The 15,487-nt window shown below is 43.4% G+C and overlaps 4 protein-coding genes across 11 annotated transcripts; 2 read left to right on the top strand and 2 right to left on the bottom strand.

Annotated features, from left to right (window-relative positions):
- Window positions 1–347: 347 nt before the first annotated feature.
- On the bottom strand, window positions 348–4,955 carry dhps (deoxyhypusine synthase). 3 transcript variants are annotated; one of them, XM_076988642.1, is made up of 10 exons: window positions 4,848–4,955; window positions 4,158–4,351; window positions 3,747–3,899; window positions 3,481–3,602; window positions 2,451–2,547; window positions 2,120–2,206; window positions 1,915–2,020; window positions 1,459–1,562; window positions 878–1,003; window positions 349–675 (listed from the first exon to the last, which is right to left on the bottom strand). In XM_076988642.1, the coding sequence occupies exons 2-10, from the start codon at window positions 4,344–4,346 to the stop codon at window positions 580–582; spliced, it is 1,080 nt and encodes a 359-aa protein (XP_076844757.1). In that variant the 5' UTR covers window positions 4,347–4,351; window positions 4,848–4,955; the 3' UTR covers window positions 349–579. The 3 variants fall into 3 exon arrangements, with proteins under 3 accessions (XP_076844758.1, XP_076844757.1, XP_076844759.1); XM_076988643.1 differs by lacking the exon at window positions 2,120–2,206 and having other exon boundaries at window positions 348–675; XM_076988644.1 differs by lacking the exons at window positions 349–675; window positions 878–1,003; window positions 1,459–1,562 and adding an exon at window positions 1,768–1,826.
- LOC143489542 (guanine nucleotide-binding protein G(I)/G(S)/G(O) subunit gamma-12-like) lies at window positions 4,599–7,122 on the top strand. Of its 3 annotated transcripts, none has more exons than XM_076988647.1 (3): window positions 4,599–4,662; window positions 5,633–5,876; window positions 6,780–7,122. In XM_076988647.1, the coding sequence occupies exons 2-3, from the start codon at window positions 5,781–5,783 to the stop codon at window positions 6,903–6,905; spliced, it is 222 nt and encodes a 73-aa protein (XP_076844762.1). In that variant the 5' UTR covers window positions 4,599–4,662; window positions 5,633–5,780; the 3' UTR covers window positions 6,906–7,122. The 3 variants fall into 3 exon arrangements, with proteins under 3 accessions (XP_076844762.1, XP_076844761.1, XP_076844760.1); XM_076988646.1 differs by having other exon boundaries at window positions 4,608–4,839; XM_076988645.1 differs by lacking the exon at window positions 4,599–4,662 and having other exon boundaries at window positions 5,488–5,876.
- An 836-nt stretch (window positions 7,123–7,958) lies between these two features.
- Window positions 7,959–11,604, bottom strand: fbxw9 (F-box and WD repeat domain containing 9). Of its 3 annotated transcripts, none has more exons than XM_076988705.1 (8): window positions 11,386–11,604; window positions 10,973–11,132; window positions 10,750–10,885; window positions 9,654–10,638; window positions 9,311–9,459; window positions 8,786–8,989; window positions 8,442–8,507; window positions 7,959–8,152 (listed from the first exon to the last, which is right to left on the bottom strand). In XM_076988705.1, the coding sequence occupies exons 2-8, from the start codon at window positions 11,122–11,124 to the stop codon at window positions 8,078–8,080; spliced, it is 1,767 nt and encodes a 588-aa protein (XP_076844820.1). In that variant the 5' UTR covers window positions 11,125–11,132; window positions 11,386–11,604; the 3' UTR covers window positions 7,959–8,077. The 3 variants fall into 3 exon arrangements, with proteins under 3 accessions (XP_076844820.1, XP_076844821.1, XP_076844822.1); XM_076988706.1 differs by lacking the exon at window positions 11,386–11,604 and adding an exon at window positions 11,241–11,375; XM_076988707.1 differs by lacking the exons at window positions 7,959–8,152; window positions 8,442–8,507 and adding an exon at window positions 8,515–8,691.
- A 542-nt stretch (window positions 11,605–12,146) lies between these two features.
- Window positions 12,147–14,953, top strand: antkmt (adenine nucleotide translocase lysine methyltransferase). Of its 2 annotated transcripts, none has more exons than XM_076988669.1 (6): window positions 12,147–12,295; window positions 13,203–13,366; window positions 13,597–13,701; window positions 13,818–13,958; window positions 14,050–14,100; window positions 14,213–14,953. In XM_076988669.1, the coding sequence occupies exons 2-6, from the start codon at window positions 13,205–13,207 to the stop codon at window positions 14,408–14,410; spliced, it is 657 nt and encodes a 218-aa protein (XP_076844784.1). In that variant the 5' UTR covers window positions 12,147–12,295; window positions 13,203–13,204; the 3' UTR covers window positions 14,411–14,953. The 2 variants fall into 2 exon arrangements, with proteins under 2 accessions (XP_076844784.1, XP_076844785.1); XM_076988670.1 differs by lacking the exon at window positions 12,147–12,295 and adding an exon at window positions 12,315–12,345.
- Window positions 14,954–15,487: the final 534 nt, after the last annotated feature.

Below are 15,487 nucleotides of genomic sequence, written 5' to 3'. Positions count from 1 at the left end.
TCAGAGGACCGGGGCCTCTCGCCTCCTAATAAAATGCACCATGTACACATTTAAAGCCAAGTCAAATAAATCAAAGGAATCACTTTAGCAATGACAGTATTTTATAGTGTGGCCGAGTTTTAGGAAATATGATTGAACAGGAAATTGGACTGTAAATAGTGCCATAGCGTCACCTAGTGGCTAATCAATGAAACAGCAGTCAAAACAAAAGAGCACGAGATTACCACCAATGTATAATTCATTGTAATGAATTAATAACTAAATATGAGTATAGGATAAGTGGAAATACTGCACCAGAAAAAAAAACACATTATTGTCCAATAAAAACAAGTTTTGTACCAGATTTTTCTTTTCACAATAAAATTTTATTGATTCTTTATATTCATATTCTTTCTGAAAAAACACATAATTGCATCAGCATAATTTAAGAACGTCAGCTAACAAATCCACTAGTTGAACTGAGGACTTGATGTACAAGGAGCTTGAAGACAACTAAACATTGACTTAACAACATAAACAAAACCACAATAAGCAGTCATGACACTAACATGCAGAGGCAGACAGGAGACACAACGTCCTCTAGCTGCTCTTTCCGTCCACACACAGCCTGCTGGCATGATGTGCGAAGGTCTCAGCAACCAGCAGGGGGAAGATTATAGAAGCGTCAGCATAGACCTGAACCACCCACACAACACAGCAGAGACAACCACAGGTCAGGACAACAGTCTACTGCATGCAAATTATACCTAAGGAACATCTCTGAACAACATAAACTGAAAGATGCGTCAGTAATGTGATTTTGTAATTGCCTCAATAAAGCCGCCCTGGCTGTATGGTAGCGGACATGTTGGGGATCAGAGTCGCAGGTAAGCGTTACCTTCACAGGTGTGGCGTCTATGCGGATCTTCCCCCAGGAAACAGCCTCGTCTGGCCGGGCGCCCGAGTCTGAGCCGTCAAACTCCTGACCCGTGTTCACGTACACGGCGAAGTCAGCGCCGTTTCTCTGGGAGAGTGAGGGGGGGTGAGGGGGGTTTTAATGACATTGTGACACAGCAAAGAAATGTGCGGATGGCCAAGTGAGTGGCTAAATCTTGTAGTCCTAATATTTTTTGCAACATTACTTTGAATAAATGAATCTGAATCCATCACATTACAGATTAGTTATGTAATTGTCTTGTGTGGTCCAGTGTGAGCTACAATCACACTAAGAATGACAGAGTCACAACCCGAGAAATTGACCCCAACTGTGCAATGATCCTACAGTGAGAAAAAGAGAGACACCCAGAGATAAATCAGGAGTCACAGGGTGCATCTCTGCTTGAAGGATTACAGGATCTGTGAGCTCTGAGAAAGTTCATTCATCCCACAGCCCTAAACCCACAGGCCTACAGATGCTAAGACTGGATTCACATGGTCTTACAGAGAAGGACTAGCTGCAGAGGTCCGTTTTGTACACACCATCAGATTGGCGTTGGCGATGTGGTGTTTGATGAGGCCTCCACCCAGAATGATCATGCCTGTGCTCTTAGCAAACACAGCTTTACAGTTCAAGCTCCGGATATCTACAGTAACACAAACACAGCTTTACAGTTCAAGCTCCGGATATCTACAGTAACACAAACACAGCTTTACAGTTCAAGCTCCGGATATCTACAGTAACACAAACACAGCTTTACAGTTCAAGCTCCGGATATCTACAGTAACACAAACACAGCTTTACAGTTCAAGCTCCGGATATCTACAGTAACACAAACACAGCTTTACAGTTCAAGCTCCAGATATCTACAGTAACACAAACACAGCTTTACAGTTCAAGCTCCGGATATCTACAGTAACACAAACACAGCTTTACAGTTCAAGCTCCAGATATCTACAGTAACACAAACAGCATGTTCCAATCTGTAAACATCGTACCTTCCACAATGTCCAGGACCAATCCAGGATTATTATAGGAATGGAAATAGATCATGTCACCCAATGAGCCATCGGTGAGGGCGGGACTAAAAACAGGGATGTCGTTCTGAAAAACAAAACAGGAATGTCCATGATGGCAGTATCTTCAAGCACAAACGTACCAGAACTGAGCTGAGTGAGGTTGGGCTTTTATTCAGTACCATACCTTGTATGCCCAGTAGTAGACAGAATCAGGGTTATTAATTTCTTTGCCCAGTCTGTGAATCATTTTTGATGGAGTCCATTTTGCACCCTGAGACACCAACACAACAACACAAGTTCCCACAAACGTACTGGTACATACAACACATACTGGTACATACAACACATACTGGTACATACAACACATACTGGTACATACAACACACGCTCAGCTCATTCAATTTTAACAAAAAACACAGTCCGTTTCCACACAAACAAGGACAATCAGAATGATCACAGGCTGCACACAGATGAATGGGTTGTGAAACTCCCAGACACGGGTGTGATCAGCTGACCTCTGTTTTCTGCTCTAGTACCATCTGGTCCAAGATGGGCATCAACCAGTCCTCAAACTTACAGTAGTTTTCATTTGGGACCAAGAGGTTTCCAATCCTAAAATGGAAAAAGTCCAACTGAACCAGATTCTGCCCCCCAAACACACATAATGGACAGTTACATATCCCATACAGTTACATATCCCATACAGTTACATATCCCATACAGTTACATATCCCATACAGTTACATATCCCATACAGTTACATATCCTCGGATCTGACCGCAAAAATAAATATACACAAGTTTCACCAACAGTTGTCTTATTTGTTTATCTTATAGTATCTTGTTTCATTCTTGGTTTAACAGGAGACTCAATCATGTCTTGCTGTCTGGTCAGAGACAGTGTGTATTTAAACATTTAATTCACCTGAAGATGCCTAATAATCGATTACATAATGATTAATAGTAAGAAAAATATTTTAAAATAATAACAATAATCATACAAATGAGAACGCTGCTCCTGGAATGGCTGTTAACTCAGTCTGAGTACTGCAGGCATAAAAGTAATTATAAAGTAATAATAACTGGGAATGAGCATCTTGCATCTCTGAAGCTAATAAGTTAAACGTGAAAGGACAAAAGATTAAGTTTTTCATCAGCAGAATAGCACTGTTGTTCTGCTGATGTTGTTTTATGATCGATTCTTAATTTGTCTGCTCCTCTGATAGACCCCTTGATGCTGCCAGATGTCACCTCTCTATTTTGGTTGTCCTGGACTCATGTGTTTTTAAGCTCCCGTATCTCACATGGTTGATTAGCTAGAGCAATGGTTGAAGCATCACCAAACACAAGGGCTGCAGTGTTCCACACATGCTTCCCAACTCTACTGGTTTCCAGCAGCTGCACACATCACATTTAAGGCCTTGACGGTCGCCTTCAAAACCAAAAATGGACCAGACTTTCCCTACATGTAATGTATAATGTAATGTAATGTAATGTAACGTAAATGCTGTCACACTCATAACGGGGGGCGTGAGGAACTGCCCACCTGTTGATGCCCCTCTGGCGTAACTCCTTGCCTGGAAGGCTGAAGTCTCCCAGGTAGGTGGGAGCCAAGCACTTAATGAGATCTTCCTCAACACCGCCTGCCGTCGTCACAATCACATCCACCTGGAGTAGGAACAAGGAGCCATTAACAGGCTTGACAGAAAGACCCATCAGCTAGGCCAACATGGTGCCATTTAAAAAAGAAGAAACTGTAAGCCATTAGATCAGAAGACAGTACAAGGGTGTGCTGCTAGTTACGGCACGTACCATTTTGTGCTGGACGAGGTAGCGAATTGTCTCGCGGACGCCGGAGCTGATGAGGTTGGAGGTGTAGCCCAGGAAAATGGTACATCCCAAGCAACCCTGCCGAAGGCCAGAGGCGTCCTGCTGCTCGTCCTCTTCCTCCAAACGCCTCTCAATCTACACCAAACCAACAAAGCCCGTTTTCCCTTATGAACAACACATGCTCAACGCAGAAGATCTCAGCCCAGATCCAACATTAGAGCTGGTCCAGATACAACGGACATCGACACACACCTGCTTTAGTAAAGTCACCTTTTAAAAGTGACATAACATGACATTATCATCAACCAAATTTGAACAAGAAACGATCATTTGATTACTGGCAGTAGACCGAAGATCTAGACGGTGAAATGTGAGACCTCCTTTTGAACTGACCATCTTATTGATCTCCTGCACGGCCAGGGCGAAGTTGGTGGCCTGGAAGCCCGTGGTGAGGAAGGAGTTCAGCAGCGCCCGGTGGTCCAGCCCCTGGTTGAAGTCGTAACCCCGGATCCGCGGCACGTCCTCCGGGAGCCCGTCGCTCTTCTTCAACACTGCGGCCCTGGACACGGACGGCGCGGCCATGCGGACTGTCCAGGCAGGAGAGAGAGACACGGAGGACGTTAATATAATGATTATATTATTATTATTATAATGAATATATATATATATATATATATATATATATATATATATATATATATATATATATATATATCAGCGTGTTATAATCATTATATATATATATATATATATATATATATATATATATATATATATATATATATATATATATATATAATGATTATAACACGCTCGTTTGTCGTTTGTTTGAAACAGCTTGGCTAGATGTGACACACTCCACGGACAGAACCGGTCCAGATCGCGACCAGCACGGACGGTCAGTGTCGGTCTGTTCTGGACTAAAACGTTCAACACCGGAACTGTTGTTACGTTAGCTACGGCTAGGTAAACACAGCTATGCTAGCTAGCTGATTCTGACCGCGTCCAAATACTTTAGTGAACAACGTCTCCGTCAGTAAAGTGGAGCTGCTCGTCTGGGTCAGAACATGTGGAGGTTCGTACCGTGTGTGCTATTGCGCTCCAGAGTCGTTTATACGAGGCGTGTGTGCTCGAGGTTTGACAACTCACGCCCTCTTACCACCACGAGCCACGTGTTCTGGTGCGTCATACGGCAACAGCGCGGAGACAAACAAGTTCACGTGAAAGAGACAAAAAAATAAGTTTTTTTTACATATAACGCACAGAATTTGATAAATAACAATTCATAACGAAAAAATTATAACCACACATTCTAAAATAATAATATGACATTAAATGCCATTAACATTAAAAGTTAAAAACATTTTGTACATTTACATTTACGACATTTAGCAGACGCTCATATAGAGCGACTTATAAAAGTGCTAAGTGTTTATTCAGAATATGCATCTCTATCTAGTGTAAACAGGTTTAAGTCCAAACTACTCAAGCTCAAGCACTGCCATAAGCAGTTGCCAGTGCTGATACCTAGAAACATTTCCATTTACATAAACAAAGCATAAACGCATAAAAACTACGATTTTTTAAATGCCCATCACAGTGTACATGCGTATATTGGCACGTCATGACTACATTTCGCACGTCCTCTCCGGTGACTTGTTTTCTGACATCGTCTGATGTTGGCCTGACATTTCTGCACCTGTCTGTGTGACCTTTCAACTCAGCCACATCACAGGACCCTTTGAAGTGTCTTTCACAGTCATCGCGGTTGGGGGAGAGGAGTGAAGCAGGTTAAATAGCCACGCGGGAGATGAGCGCCTTCACATAACTGCTTCCCTTGACCTGACCCACGATTGCTCTTTGTATAGGCATATACCCGTCTATCGAGCGCCGGAGGAGACCAAACACTACAGCATATGCGGTTCACAGCAACACTGAACAGCGACTACGGGCAGACAGAGACTGGGTAGCTGGCAGGAACATGAGAAGTTGAATGGTGCAGACTGGGGCTGTGGGATGGAGACTGGGAAGGTATACAGCAGCAACACTGTTCTCCAGGCCAGGAAATCCGTGGAGCAGCTCAGACTGGAGGCAAGCCTGGAGAGGATCAAGGTAGGTGAAGTCTCCTGGGAACATAGACTGGGAACATAGACTGGGAACATAGACTGGGAATATTGACTGGGAATATAGACTGGGAACATAGACTGGGAACATAGACTGGGAACATAGACTGGGAATATTGACTGGGAATATAGACTGGGAACATAGACTGGGAACATAGACTGGGAACATAGACTGGGAATATTGACTGGGAACATAGACTGGGAATATTGACTGGGAATATAGACTGGGAACATAGACTGGGAACATAGACTGGGAACATAGACTGGGAATATTGACTGGGAATATAGACTGGGAACATAGACTGGGAACATAGACTGGGAACATTGACTGGGAATATAGACTGGGAACATAGACTGGGAACATAGACTGGGAATATTGACTGGGAATATAGACTGGGAACATAGACTGGGAACATAGACTGGGAACATAGACTGGGAATATTGACTGGGAATTTTCTGTTTGCATATTCTGTTTCCCAGCTTAAATACCAATGCATGTTGTCTGCACCCACAGTGTGTGTGCATCTGTGAGGTGGTGTTATGTGTCTAGAATTGCACAATACATTTTTTGATGCATATGATGTGAATTTAACATTTTAATTCCAATCTTACTCTGGTCAAGCTTACATCAAGACTAATCTCAATAGGAAAGTGAGAAAACCCTGTAGTAGTTTAGATGATATACAGTATGCATCGTTTTCCATAACTGCTATTAACTCTCTTGAAACTGAGAGTGCAGATCCCCAATTAGTTTGGTCTTCACCATCAACAAGCATTTGAAAAGCAAACGTGTTGGCAGCTTGTGGCCAGTCTGTAGTGTGTGTCTTCCTTTGTGCCGTGTGAGGCTGGCGGTGTAGCGTGCGCTCACCGTGCTGCTGTGTGTCCGTGTCAGATCTCCATCGCGGCGGCCCAGCTGGTGCAGTACTGCCAGGAGAACCGGAGGGGCGACCCGCTGCTCACGGGCATCGCTGCTTCCTCCAACCCGTTCAAGGACAAGAAGACCTGCGTGCTACTGTGAGCACACGGAGAAGCTCACGACCCCTTATGCCATTTAATGAAAAGGAGTACAGTTTCGTTCATGTACGTTGAGTATGTTATGTGTGGGTGATGTTGTGGTCTGAACAGGGACATATGCCCATAAATTGGTTAATGGATTTGAAATCAAACTGGATGCTTCATTAAAAAAAACAAAAAACTGAAGTGTTTTTACATTCATCAATAATGACAATAATGAGATATCAATAAATGAATAATGAAAATAAAAATAAGTTCCTCAAGAAATGTTTGCTTTTAATTAATGTGCTATTTATTCCAGTTTAATTAATCAATCAATTGACAGTCATGGATCATTTCAAAACATTATATATATACTACTATATACAACTAGGACATTCAAAACTCACACTTGAATTTGAAAAACAACCGATCTCAGTTTAACTCTCACAGAAAGGAGCTTCAGAAAAACAGACATTCCATCTGTGTAAAATGAACAGACACCAACTATGTTTTTTAGATTATTAAACATTGAAAATGGCATCACACAGTGAAATATTTGGACACAGAGATGGGCTTGGCCGAGGACGCGTTGTGGAACATATCAGTCATGCTTCTGAAGCTCGTGATGGCTCTGTTTGTGCAGTCAGAATAGTGTGTGTCACAGAAGCTGAGGAGAAGCTGGAATGCCTTGGAAGTGACTTCACCTTGTAGACCTCTAAGTGCACTATTTTCACACAAGCTCTGATCTGTGCTACAATATCTTTATCAGTCATTGTCCAGACTAGAATTCAGCCATAGTACAGTTTACATGTACATGCAAAATCTGATGTTTTATAACAGGTTCCATAATAATAAAATAACTGCTCCTCCTGTATCAAACTCTGTTAAGTGCTGGAGCTAAAACACAAACTGAATGTGAAAGCACACACACTCAAATATGTGCAAAAGTCTTTGACCTTTGACTGAAAGGTCACCAAGTATAGAGATATTTGCACAGATTTGAGTGTGTTGATCTTTTTCCACATTTGACAATAAATAGGTTAACAACATATATGCTTTTAATGTACACACGTGGAGGTAAACTTAACAGTGTAGTGCCTTTGGCACACTATGTCATTGTATCATCCCAACGTAATGGACAGCTACACGTAAGTACAGTTCTGACTGCAGCACATGAATCTCCGCCTTGATCCGTCACTGTCTGGGCCTCCAAACCTCCACATTCATATCCCCAGAGGCTACAGCCAGCACTCCTGCCTCGACACTCAACTAGAGAGAGAGAGAGAGAGAGAGAGAGAGAGAGAGAGAGAGAGAGAGAGAGAGAGAGAGAAAGAGAGAGAGAGAAAGAGAGAGAGAGACATCATGGATATGGGTGTCCGTAGCTTTAAGAGCCAAGGCAAAAGTCTCGCGGCAAGAATTCTGATCTGTGCTTGTGGTTCTGATTGTGGTATATAAGCTAAAGTGAAGAGAAGTAAACCTGAGGCCGCCCAACAAATGAGTCACTGGGTGAGTCTCCATTTACCCCATTCACTCCACTCACCCCGTTCACTCCACTCACCCCATTCACTCCTGCTTGATGGTGAAGCGTGCACAGGGTCTTCGGGGGAGCACAGGGGAGGTGAACCTGCACCAAACCACAGGCACCAGGAGTCATTCACACATAGCAGTGGGAGCAGCTGAAGGCTGGCTCATGCCTCCAATCAGCCCTGTGAAATCTCAGATGGGTTCCTCCCGAGCCACCGAGAGCTTCGAGTCCGATGAGAGGAGCGTGTGTGAGGAGAGTCTGATGAAGCATGAACCAGCCTTAACTCCCATTTCAGAGGACAGAAGACAACAAATATAAGTACAATTTCATGATAAAAACAAATTTGAGCTTCCAGGCTCTATGAAGTAAAAATGAACCTTAATAGTGCGATCGGAAGAGCAGGTGTAGAGGGAACCAGGGGAGTGATGGACACCAGTGACCAGTGAACTGTGGCCTACATTGAACTGGGCTATAGGTTTAAAAGAGCCATTGCTCATTGAGAAGGTATGGACAAGTCCATGGTTATCTCCTGCCCACACTTCCTGTCCGCTGTATGACATCGACAGAAAGTAGGAGTTGAGCTACAAAGAGAGGAAGAGCAAGAGAATTAGAAATAAGATCATTAATTCAAGAGTATTAGAAATAAGATCTTAATTCAAGAGTATTAGAAATAAGATCATTAATTCAAGAGTATTAGAAATAAGATCATTAATTCAAGAGAATTAGAAATAAGATCATTAATTCAAGAGAATTAGAAATAAGATCATTAATTCAAGAGTATTAGAAATAAGATCATTAATTCAAGAGTATTAGAAATAAGATCATTAATTCTCTTGATGTTTAGACTATTTTTTTATAGATTACGCTTAGCCTACTTTTAGTCAGAATGGTTGTGTGTGTACCTGGACTCTGTGCAGTAGTTTTCTAGCTCTGCAGTCAAACACAGCCACCGTTTGGTCTTTACTTCCCGACACAATGTACTGCTCATCGGACGCTAGGCACAGCACAGCATCGCCATGGAGACGAAGGCTCTTGACCAATGGTTGTGCAGCTGCAGTAGAGGGGTGACATCACACAGATGAGGTCATTAGCAGAAGACTTGATTGATGACGGGCCTGTAGCAACCTGCTCACTCTCATGATGACTGCAGTATAAGGACACTAGTTATGTGGCCCATGTTCAACAATGCACATGTAAATGTTTTTAAAAGACCAAACTCCTGATTCCTGACATTTTCCCACTGACCTCTAGTGTCATAAATGCTGACTTTCTGGTCATGTGACCCAGCAAGCAGCGCGTTGGCCTGGCAGGACAAGCAGAGCACAGCGGCCCGGCCGCGGATCAGACCCATCTCCGCGCCCCCGGCCTCCAGGTCCCACAGGCGGATGGTGCTGTCGAAGGAGCCGGATGCCAAGAGAGGCCCCCCGGCCGCCAGGCTCCACACCCAGCCCAGGTGGGTGCTGAAGGACCCGCGGGCCCCCAGCGTGCGCAGCAGGGTTCCCCGGGGGCCCTGCCGCAGGTCCCACAGGTTCACGTTGCGGTCTCTGGACCCAGAGGCACACACGGCACCCTCGCCACCCACCAGCAGCACGGCGTTGACGTCGGCGATGTGCCCCGGTGGGAGGGTGATGCGCTCCTGGACCCGGGCGTGGCCGGGCGACCGGGCGGGTGCACAGTCACTCCTTTCGTCGTCATTGTCAGCGCCGTGGACACACCCCTGTCCTTCTCCGCCCCCGCACCTGGCTTCAGGACGCTCTCGGTCATCCTGGCCCGCATCAGTACCAGTGGCGACCCGATCCTCTGGTTCCTGGTCTCTGATGCCGGCTGAGGCCCCGTTCCTCACTGCATCTCCACGTATTGCAGGAGGGGCCTCGGTCGGCCCCCGCGACCAACCCCCATCCGGCCTGTCGTCCTGCCCGGGGGCATCGGGGTGCATTGCTGCCCCCTCCCCCACCGCTTCCTGCATTTCTCCATTAGCCACTCCGCCCGCTGCTGTGACTTCCACACCACCGGCTCCGTCCTGCACGTCTTGCCCATTCTCCACCTCCTGTGACGACTCCTCCTGCTCCATCCAGCGCTCCATCAGCTGCTCCATCTCCAAGCAAGCAGCGGGCCAATCAAATCGCTCCCTCGGCCCAACCGGGAAGGAGGTTCTGTGGCCCGTGAGTCGGTGGGCCCGAAGCTGCCAGGCTGAGGTGTCCTCCCCCAGCTCCCCCAACGCCCGGCACACCTGAGCACACAGAGCCCGGAAGAAATCAACACCGTTCACCCAAGTCAGCATAGAATCTAAAATGCCTGATTCTGCACACACTGAACCATGAAATGTTACTGAATGTCTGACCTGTGGCAGAACACTAATGACACACCGCGCTGGTAAATGTGATGCTATACGCACAACCATCTCCCACGGTAATGACAATAACCCTGAAGGGGAGGGGCTTGTCTCCGGGCTGTTATGAGGCCGTCCCAAGGTTAATCTGTGAAAACGATTTACAATTTACAAAAAGAAAGCAGAAAGGTTTGTAACAGTTTTGTCAAGGAAGCACGGGGCTGATATGACTTACCCGAGGTGGCCAGACTGAAGTGTATCATTTGTTGCTAGATTGGTTGGGCTCTGTGAGCCTCCAGAAAAGCTCTGTCTTCCTCTCTCCTTCTCTCTCTCCTTCTCTCTTCCTCTCTCCTTCTCTTCTTCCAGGGTGACCTGTGGCATCGACATCCACTCCACTGCAAAGGCAGAGAACGACACAAGTAGTCACATAAATAGAAACAAAACATTATGTTTATCCATCAGGAGCAAATGTGTTTTAAAAGGCTAACATTACTGTGAGCTACCTGGTCAGCTAACGAGCTTCACCTCTAATGTCCTGTCCTGTTGTCGCACTGTTCAACCTGCTGACTGTCCTGCATGGGCTCGTTTGAACTGTTCAAGTCCATAACTACACGTCTGCCACCTAACGTGGGCTAAAGCGTTACTCACCAAGTGGTTCGTGGCTTCAGGAGCGACTGGGCAACTCATCGATGACACAGAATTACCTCATTCATCCCTCCTTCATAAACCCAACACGGATAAATCAATAATCTCTGATTTGTTTCTCGGTGTCTTTGCTTCGTGGAGGGGGATGACGTCACTGCTCATGACAACAACAGGTCGTTAGGGCGGCATGACCGACACATCAAAGGAGCGCGTAGAACCTAACGTCACTTCCTCTGTCCTACCTCCTCGTGAACTCGTGAACCGGAAGCCAGTTGCACTTTTATATATAAGATATAAATGGGCTCGGAGGAATGCGGGGAAATTATATATAAATATATATATATTTATAGCAGTATTTATGAACAACCTTAAAATAAGCTTCACTACTTGTTTGGCATGGAACAAGAAACCTATGAGAAGCGGTTCATGGCGAATAACAAAGTCTACTTGTGGCATTCTCTAGGCACGTTGTTATCCCCTGAGATTTGGGATAATTATTAAACTGTTTATCCAAGATGTTAACCCCAATAACTGAGAGTGTTGGAAGACAGTGAGACACGTCTGAATATCTTATTTCTTGGACGAGGAACAGCTGTAAAGATTATTTATTTAGTATCTTAGTTTCACAGCTATGTCTTGTAATTTTTAAATTCCGTTTTGGTTCTGGCGCATGATTGTGACGTTTGTTAAAGGTCCCCAAAGAGTACGGCAAAAAAAAAACATGAATTACGTATAAAATAAAGACGTCTAAAAAAATTGATCGCAACAAACCCGACCTATAGCACGGTACTATAATTTGAATTACTTTCATATGTTCAAACTCTTAAAACATATGCGCTACCTTTATTTTGAAAAAACAACTTGTCCTATTTGGGAAGAACTATAATAGCTGATTTCACATCAAGACCCTCAGGTTAGTTTCGCCCCTTTAGCATGGCATTTTGCTAAATCGCATCTCTCTGGGTTTGTTTCCCTTAAAAAATAAAAATATATCTGTTCGATAGTCGATTATTTGTTTTTATTTCTTACTATTAACTATTAGACTGATATACGATTATACTATTAGACTGATAAACTCGGTTAAGTGGGTAGCTAATGCATTTAGATCCCCAAGCCACGGTCACCTTCTGTGAGGCGCAACAGATCTGAGATCAATTTTGAACAGATTTGACGGCACCAATTTTACAATGCTAGACATTTTGGTGTATATGTTTATATAGCTATCGTAATACTGAAAAACTACAAGCCAAAAATGACAGAATTTGATTGGAGATAAAATTATATATATATATATACTATTCCAATTATGTTTGTAGTAATATATATTTATTGTATCACGAAAATATGCAGAAGGCCCTGCCTGTAGTTTAGTATTTATTATAAGTATTTAGTATAAAGACTAGGCTAGAGTAAGGTACAGAGTGCTTCTGAAGTTCTAGAAGGTGGAATTAGTTTATATTAGAAAACTCACCAGTAACCCAAGAGAAGGATTCTTGCTGATAGTTTGTTGAACATCTTCATACGAGGCATATCTGTTGGCATACCTAGCTGTTGCTATGGCAAGTATGAAATTAGGAAATTCAAATGAATTTATGTATACTCTCAGAATTTGGGAACCTCATGAAATTAATGTTATGATTTAGACATGTGTTGTTTCTTATATAATAATATATAATTCTAGCTCCTAAAACTTCAGAAGCACTTTGCTTGCACAGTTGATGAAGGACCTGTTTCTTGAAACTTATGAAATTGTTTCTAAACACATTCCTTTAATAGACAGCCAATAAAAGTGTATGTCTTCCGTGTTTCCTGTTAAACAGGCATGGAGGATGACCTACAGGAGGAGACCCTGGCACAGTTCAAAGAAAGGAGGCTGGGAGGATGGGGTATGTTGCAGCTGACTGCAGGTACAGGATTGGCTGTCTATGCTATGTGGGCGGGACTTTTGATGCCAGGATTTCGCAGAGTCCCCCTGAAACTACAGGTTAGTTTGGACAGTAATATTCAGTCAGAACTGAGTTCATAATGTCGCCGATGACTAAAAAATGCACAGCAGATGAAGTACGTCTGTCCAAAACCTCAGATTCCTCTGGAAACTTGATATACAGTTTTGAAAATCTTAGTAACTCACCTGAAATCCTCTTCAAATGCATATGTGTGTGTGTGTGTGTGTGTGTGTGTGCGTGTGTGTGTGTGTGTGCTTCTGCGTTTTAGGTGCCTTATATCCCAGCCAGTAAAAAACAAGTGTGTAATGTTATGACTCTGCTGAAGGGACGCTCTGGAGGGCTCGCTGACCTGGGCTCAGGTGACGGTAGAATTGTAGGTTATGGGATTTGTTTTGAAGTGGATATCTTGAGAGTGGTCTACTGATGTTCTAGATGATTTTGTACTTCATGAATAGTGTATCCATGTATGTGTGTGTGTGTGTTGATTAGGTTCTAGAGGCAAGTCGACGGGGGTTTTCCCCTGCTGTGGGCTATGAGCTGAACCCCTGGCTCCTTCGGCTCGCACGCTTCAACGCTTGGAGAGCCAGCCATTATGGCCGAGTTGCGTACCGACAGGAGGACCTGTGGAAGGTGGGTTTGCTTTGCCATGTTAGGCTCAGAACACGCCTCATTTTCATTCTCTACTGTTCAAGAAATGATCATTTTTCATTTTTGGTACCAGGTTGACCTGTCTGAATTTAAGAATATCACAGTGTTCTTGGCCCCAAGTGTGGTGAGTGTCTTTCTCTCTGTTTCTCTCCCTTTCACACACACAAAGTCGTAAACAAAACATTTGCTTAAAGAATTTTACAGAATGTTTCAGCTTTACTGTGTTGGTCTGTTAGCTCCCACTTTTACAGGAGAAGTTATTAGTTGAGCTCCCTGAAGACGCTTTGATTGTTGCTGGACGCTTTCCTTTCCCTGATTGGATACCGTGCCGGATAGAGGGTGAGGGTGTGGACCGAGCTTGGGCATATCATATACAAGCGCTCAAAGAGCAAAACCAGTCAAAAGACATTACGTTAACAGCGGAAAACAGTTGATACAGAAGTCATGTGACTTTCTACAAAAACATTTTTAAGAACAAGATGTGATTTTCACTCATTTTATGTCATTTTAGTGGTTTTATGATTTTTTGTAATCTTTTAAAAAAGATCCGTTGACTGTGCAGAATTTTCTGTCCTTTACTTTCACATTTGTGCATACGTACGTGTGCCCCACTCTGGGATAGATGTAATGATTATCATACAGACTTGCTTATCTTCAAGTCAAATGAATGTGTTCCATTTGTTCCAGCCATTTTAAATGTATATATATATATATATATATTGATATAATTATATTAACATATCATATTGGGTGTAGTAACGTTTCCTCTCTTGATGTACTCCTGCTGTGTTGTGTGATTTGTAGATCAGAGAATAATCTCCAAATCAGCATTTTGCAAATGCACTCAGTGTAGGTGCTTGATTCCCTCTGACCACTTCCTGCTTTTATATGTGACCTACTTAATCCCTCACAAACTCAAACACCCTACACAAAAGTACATAAAACACAACAAAATTAAAATTATTTTGTTTGTCAGACACGTGTTGGTTACTTCTTTTTATGAAACCAGATATGTGTGATCTTTGTATGCTGCATATATGTGTGCCATCAGAAAGGGTTGTTATAAAGACAAGTTAATGATCATTCAAACGCTCATGAATTGAAATGTTCACTGTGACACGTGTGAGCAGCACCACTAGTTTCTTGAAGGCTGTTTGTAGTGCTTATCTGTGTCATAAATGAGAAGAGAGAATGGGGATTTCCTGATTCTTCACGTCAGTCTGATAATGTATCGATTGTCTACATGATGAGGGACTCAAAGTGCCTCCACCTCGGTGACCCCGAGAGTTGTGCAGTCAAACGAAGCTTCTCTTGTACAGAGGAAACGTTAAATCTGCTCGAAGGAGCCAAAAAACAAACATGTAACTTGTCTATTACATTACAATACACTACAATTAATTATTTAGAAACGTTCTCTTTGTAACATGTCCTGTTATGTGGTTCATTTAGGGTCGTATTAACATAAACAGAAGGTATGAACACGTCTGATGAAGTTATTTGGGTCTAAACGG

This window comes from Brachyhypopomus gauderio, unplaced genomic scaffold, assembly GCF_052324685.1.
Source record: "Brachyhypopomus gauderio isolate BG-103 unplaced genomic scaffold, BGAUD_0.2 sc63, whole genome shotgun sequence".
In the NCBI taxonomy this organism is placed as follows: Eukaryota; Metazoa; Chordata; class Actinopteri; order Gymnotiformes; family Hypopomidae; genus Brachyhypopomus; species Brachyhypopomus gauderio.
Note: the sequence above shows the minus strand (reverse complement) of the source record. Positions and strands in the feature narration are given on the sequence as shown.

Coding starts and splice junctions, on each gene's coding strand:
- LOC143489542 (XM_076988647.1), top strand. CDS start 5,781: ATGGAGACTGGGAAGGTATACAGCAGCAACACTGTTCTCCAGGCCAGG. Junction 5,877..6,779: donor CAAGCCTGGAGAGGATCAAG/GTAGGTGAAGTC, acceptor TGTCCGTGTCAG/ATCTCCATCGCGGCGGCCCA.
- dhps (XM_076988642.1), bottom strand. CDS start 4,346: ATGGCCGCGCCGTCCGTGTCCAGGGCCGCAGTGTTGAAGAAGAGCGAC. Junction 2,207..2,450: donor TACTAGAGCAGAAAACAGAG/GTCAGCTGATCA, acceptor TTGGTGTCTCAG/GGTGCAAAATGGACTCCATC. Junction 1,563..1,914: donor GGTCCTGGACATTGTGGAAG/GTACGATGTTTA, acceptor GTGTTACTGTAG/ATATCCGGAGCTTGAACTGT.
- fbxw9 (XM_076988705.1), bottom strand. CDS start 11,124: ATGTCGATGCCACAGGTCACCCTGGAAGAAGAGAAGGAGAGAGGAAGA. Junction 10,639..10,749: donor TCATTAGTGTTCTGCCACAG/GTCAGACATTCA, acceptor CTGTGTGCTCAG/GTGTGCCGGGCGTTGGGGGA. Junction 9,460..9,653: donor CAGCATTTATGACACTAGAG/GTCAGTGGGAAA, acceptor CCTCTACTGCAG/CTGCACAACCATTGGTCAAG.
- antkmt (XM_076988669.1), top strand. CDS start 13,205: ATGGAGGATGACCTACAGGAGGAGACCCTGGCACAGTTCAAAGAAAGG. Junction 13,959..14,049: donor GACAGGAGGACCTGTGGAAG/GTGGGTTTGCTT, acceptor TTTTGGTACCAG/GTTGACCTGTCTGAATTTAA. Junction 14,101..14,212: donor TGTTCTTGGCCCCAAGTGTG/GTGAGTGTCTTT, acceptor TTGGTCTGTTAG/CTCCCACTTTTACAGGAGAA.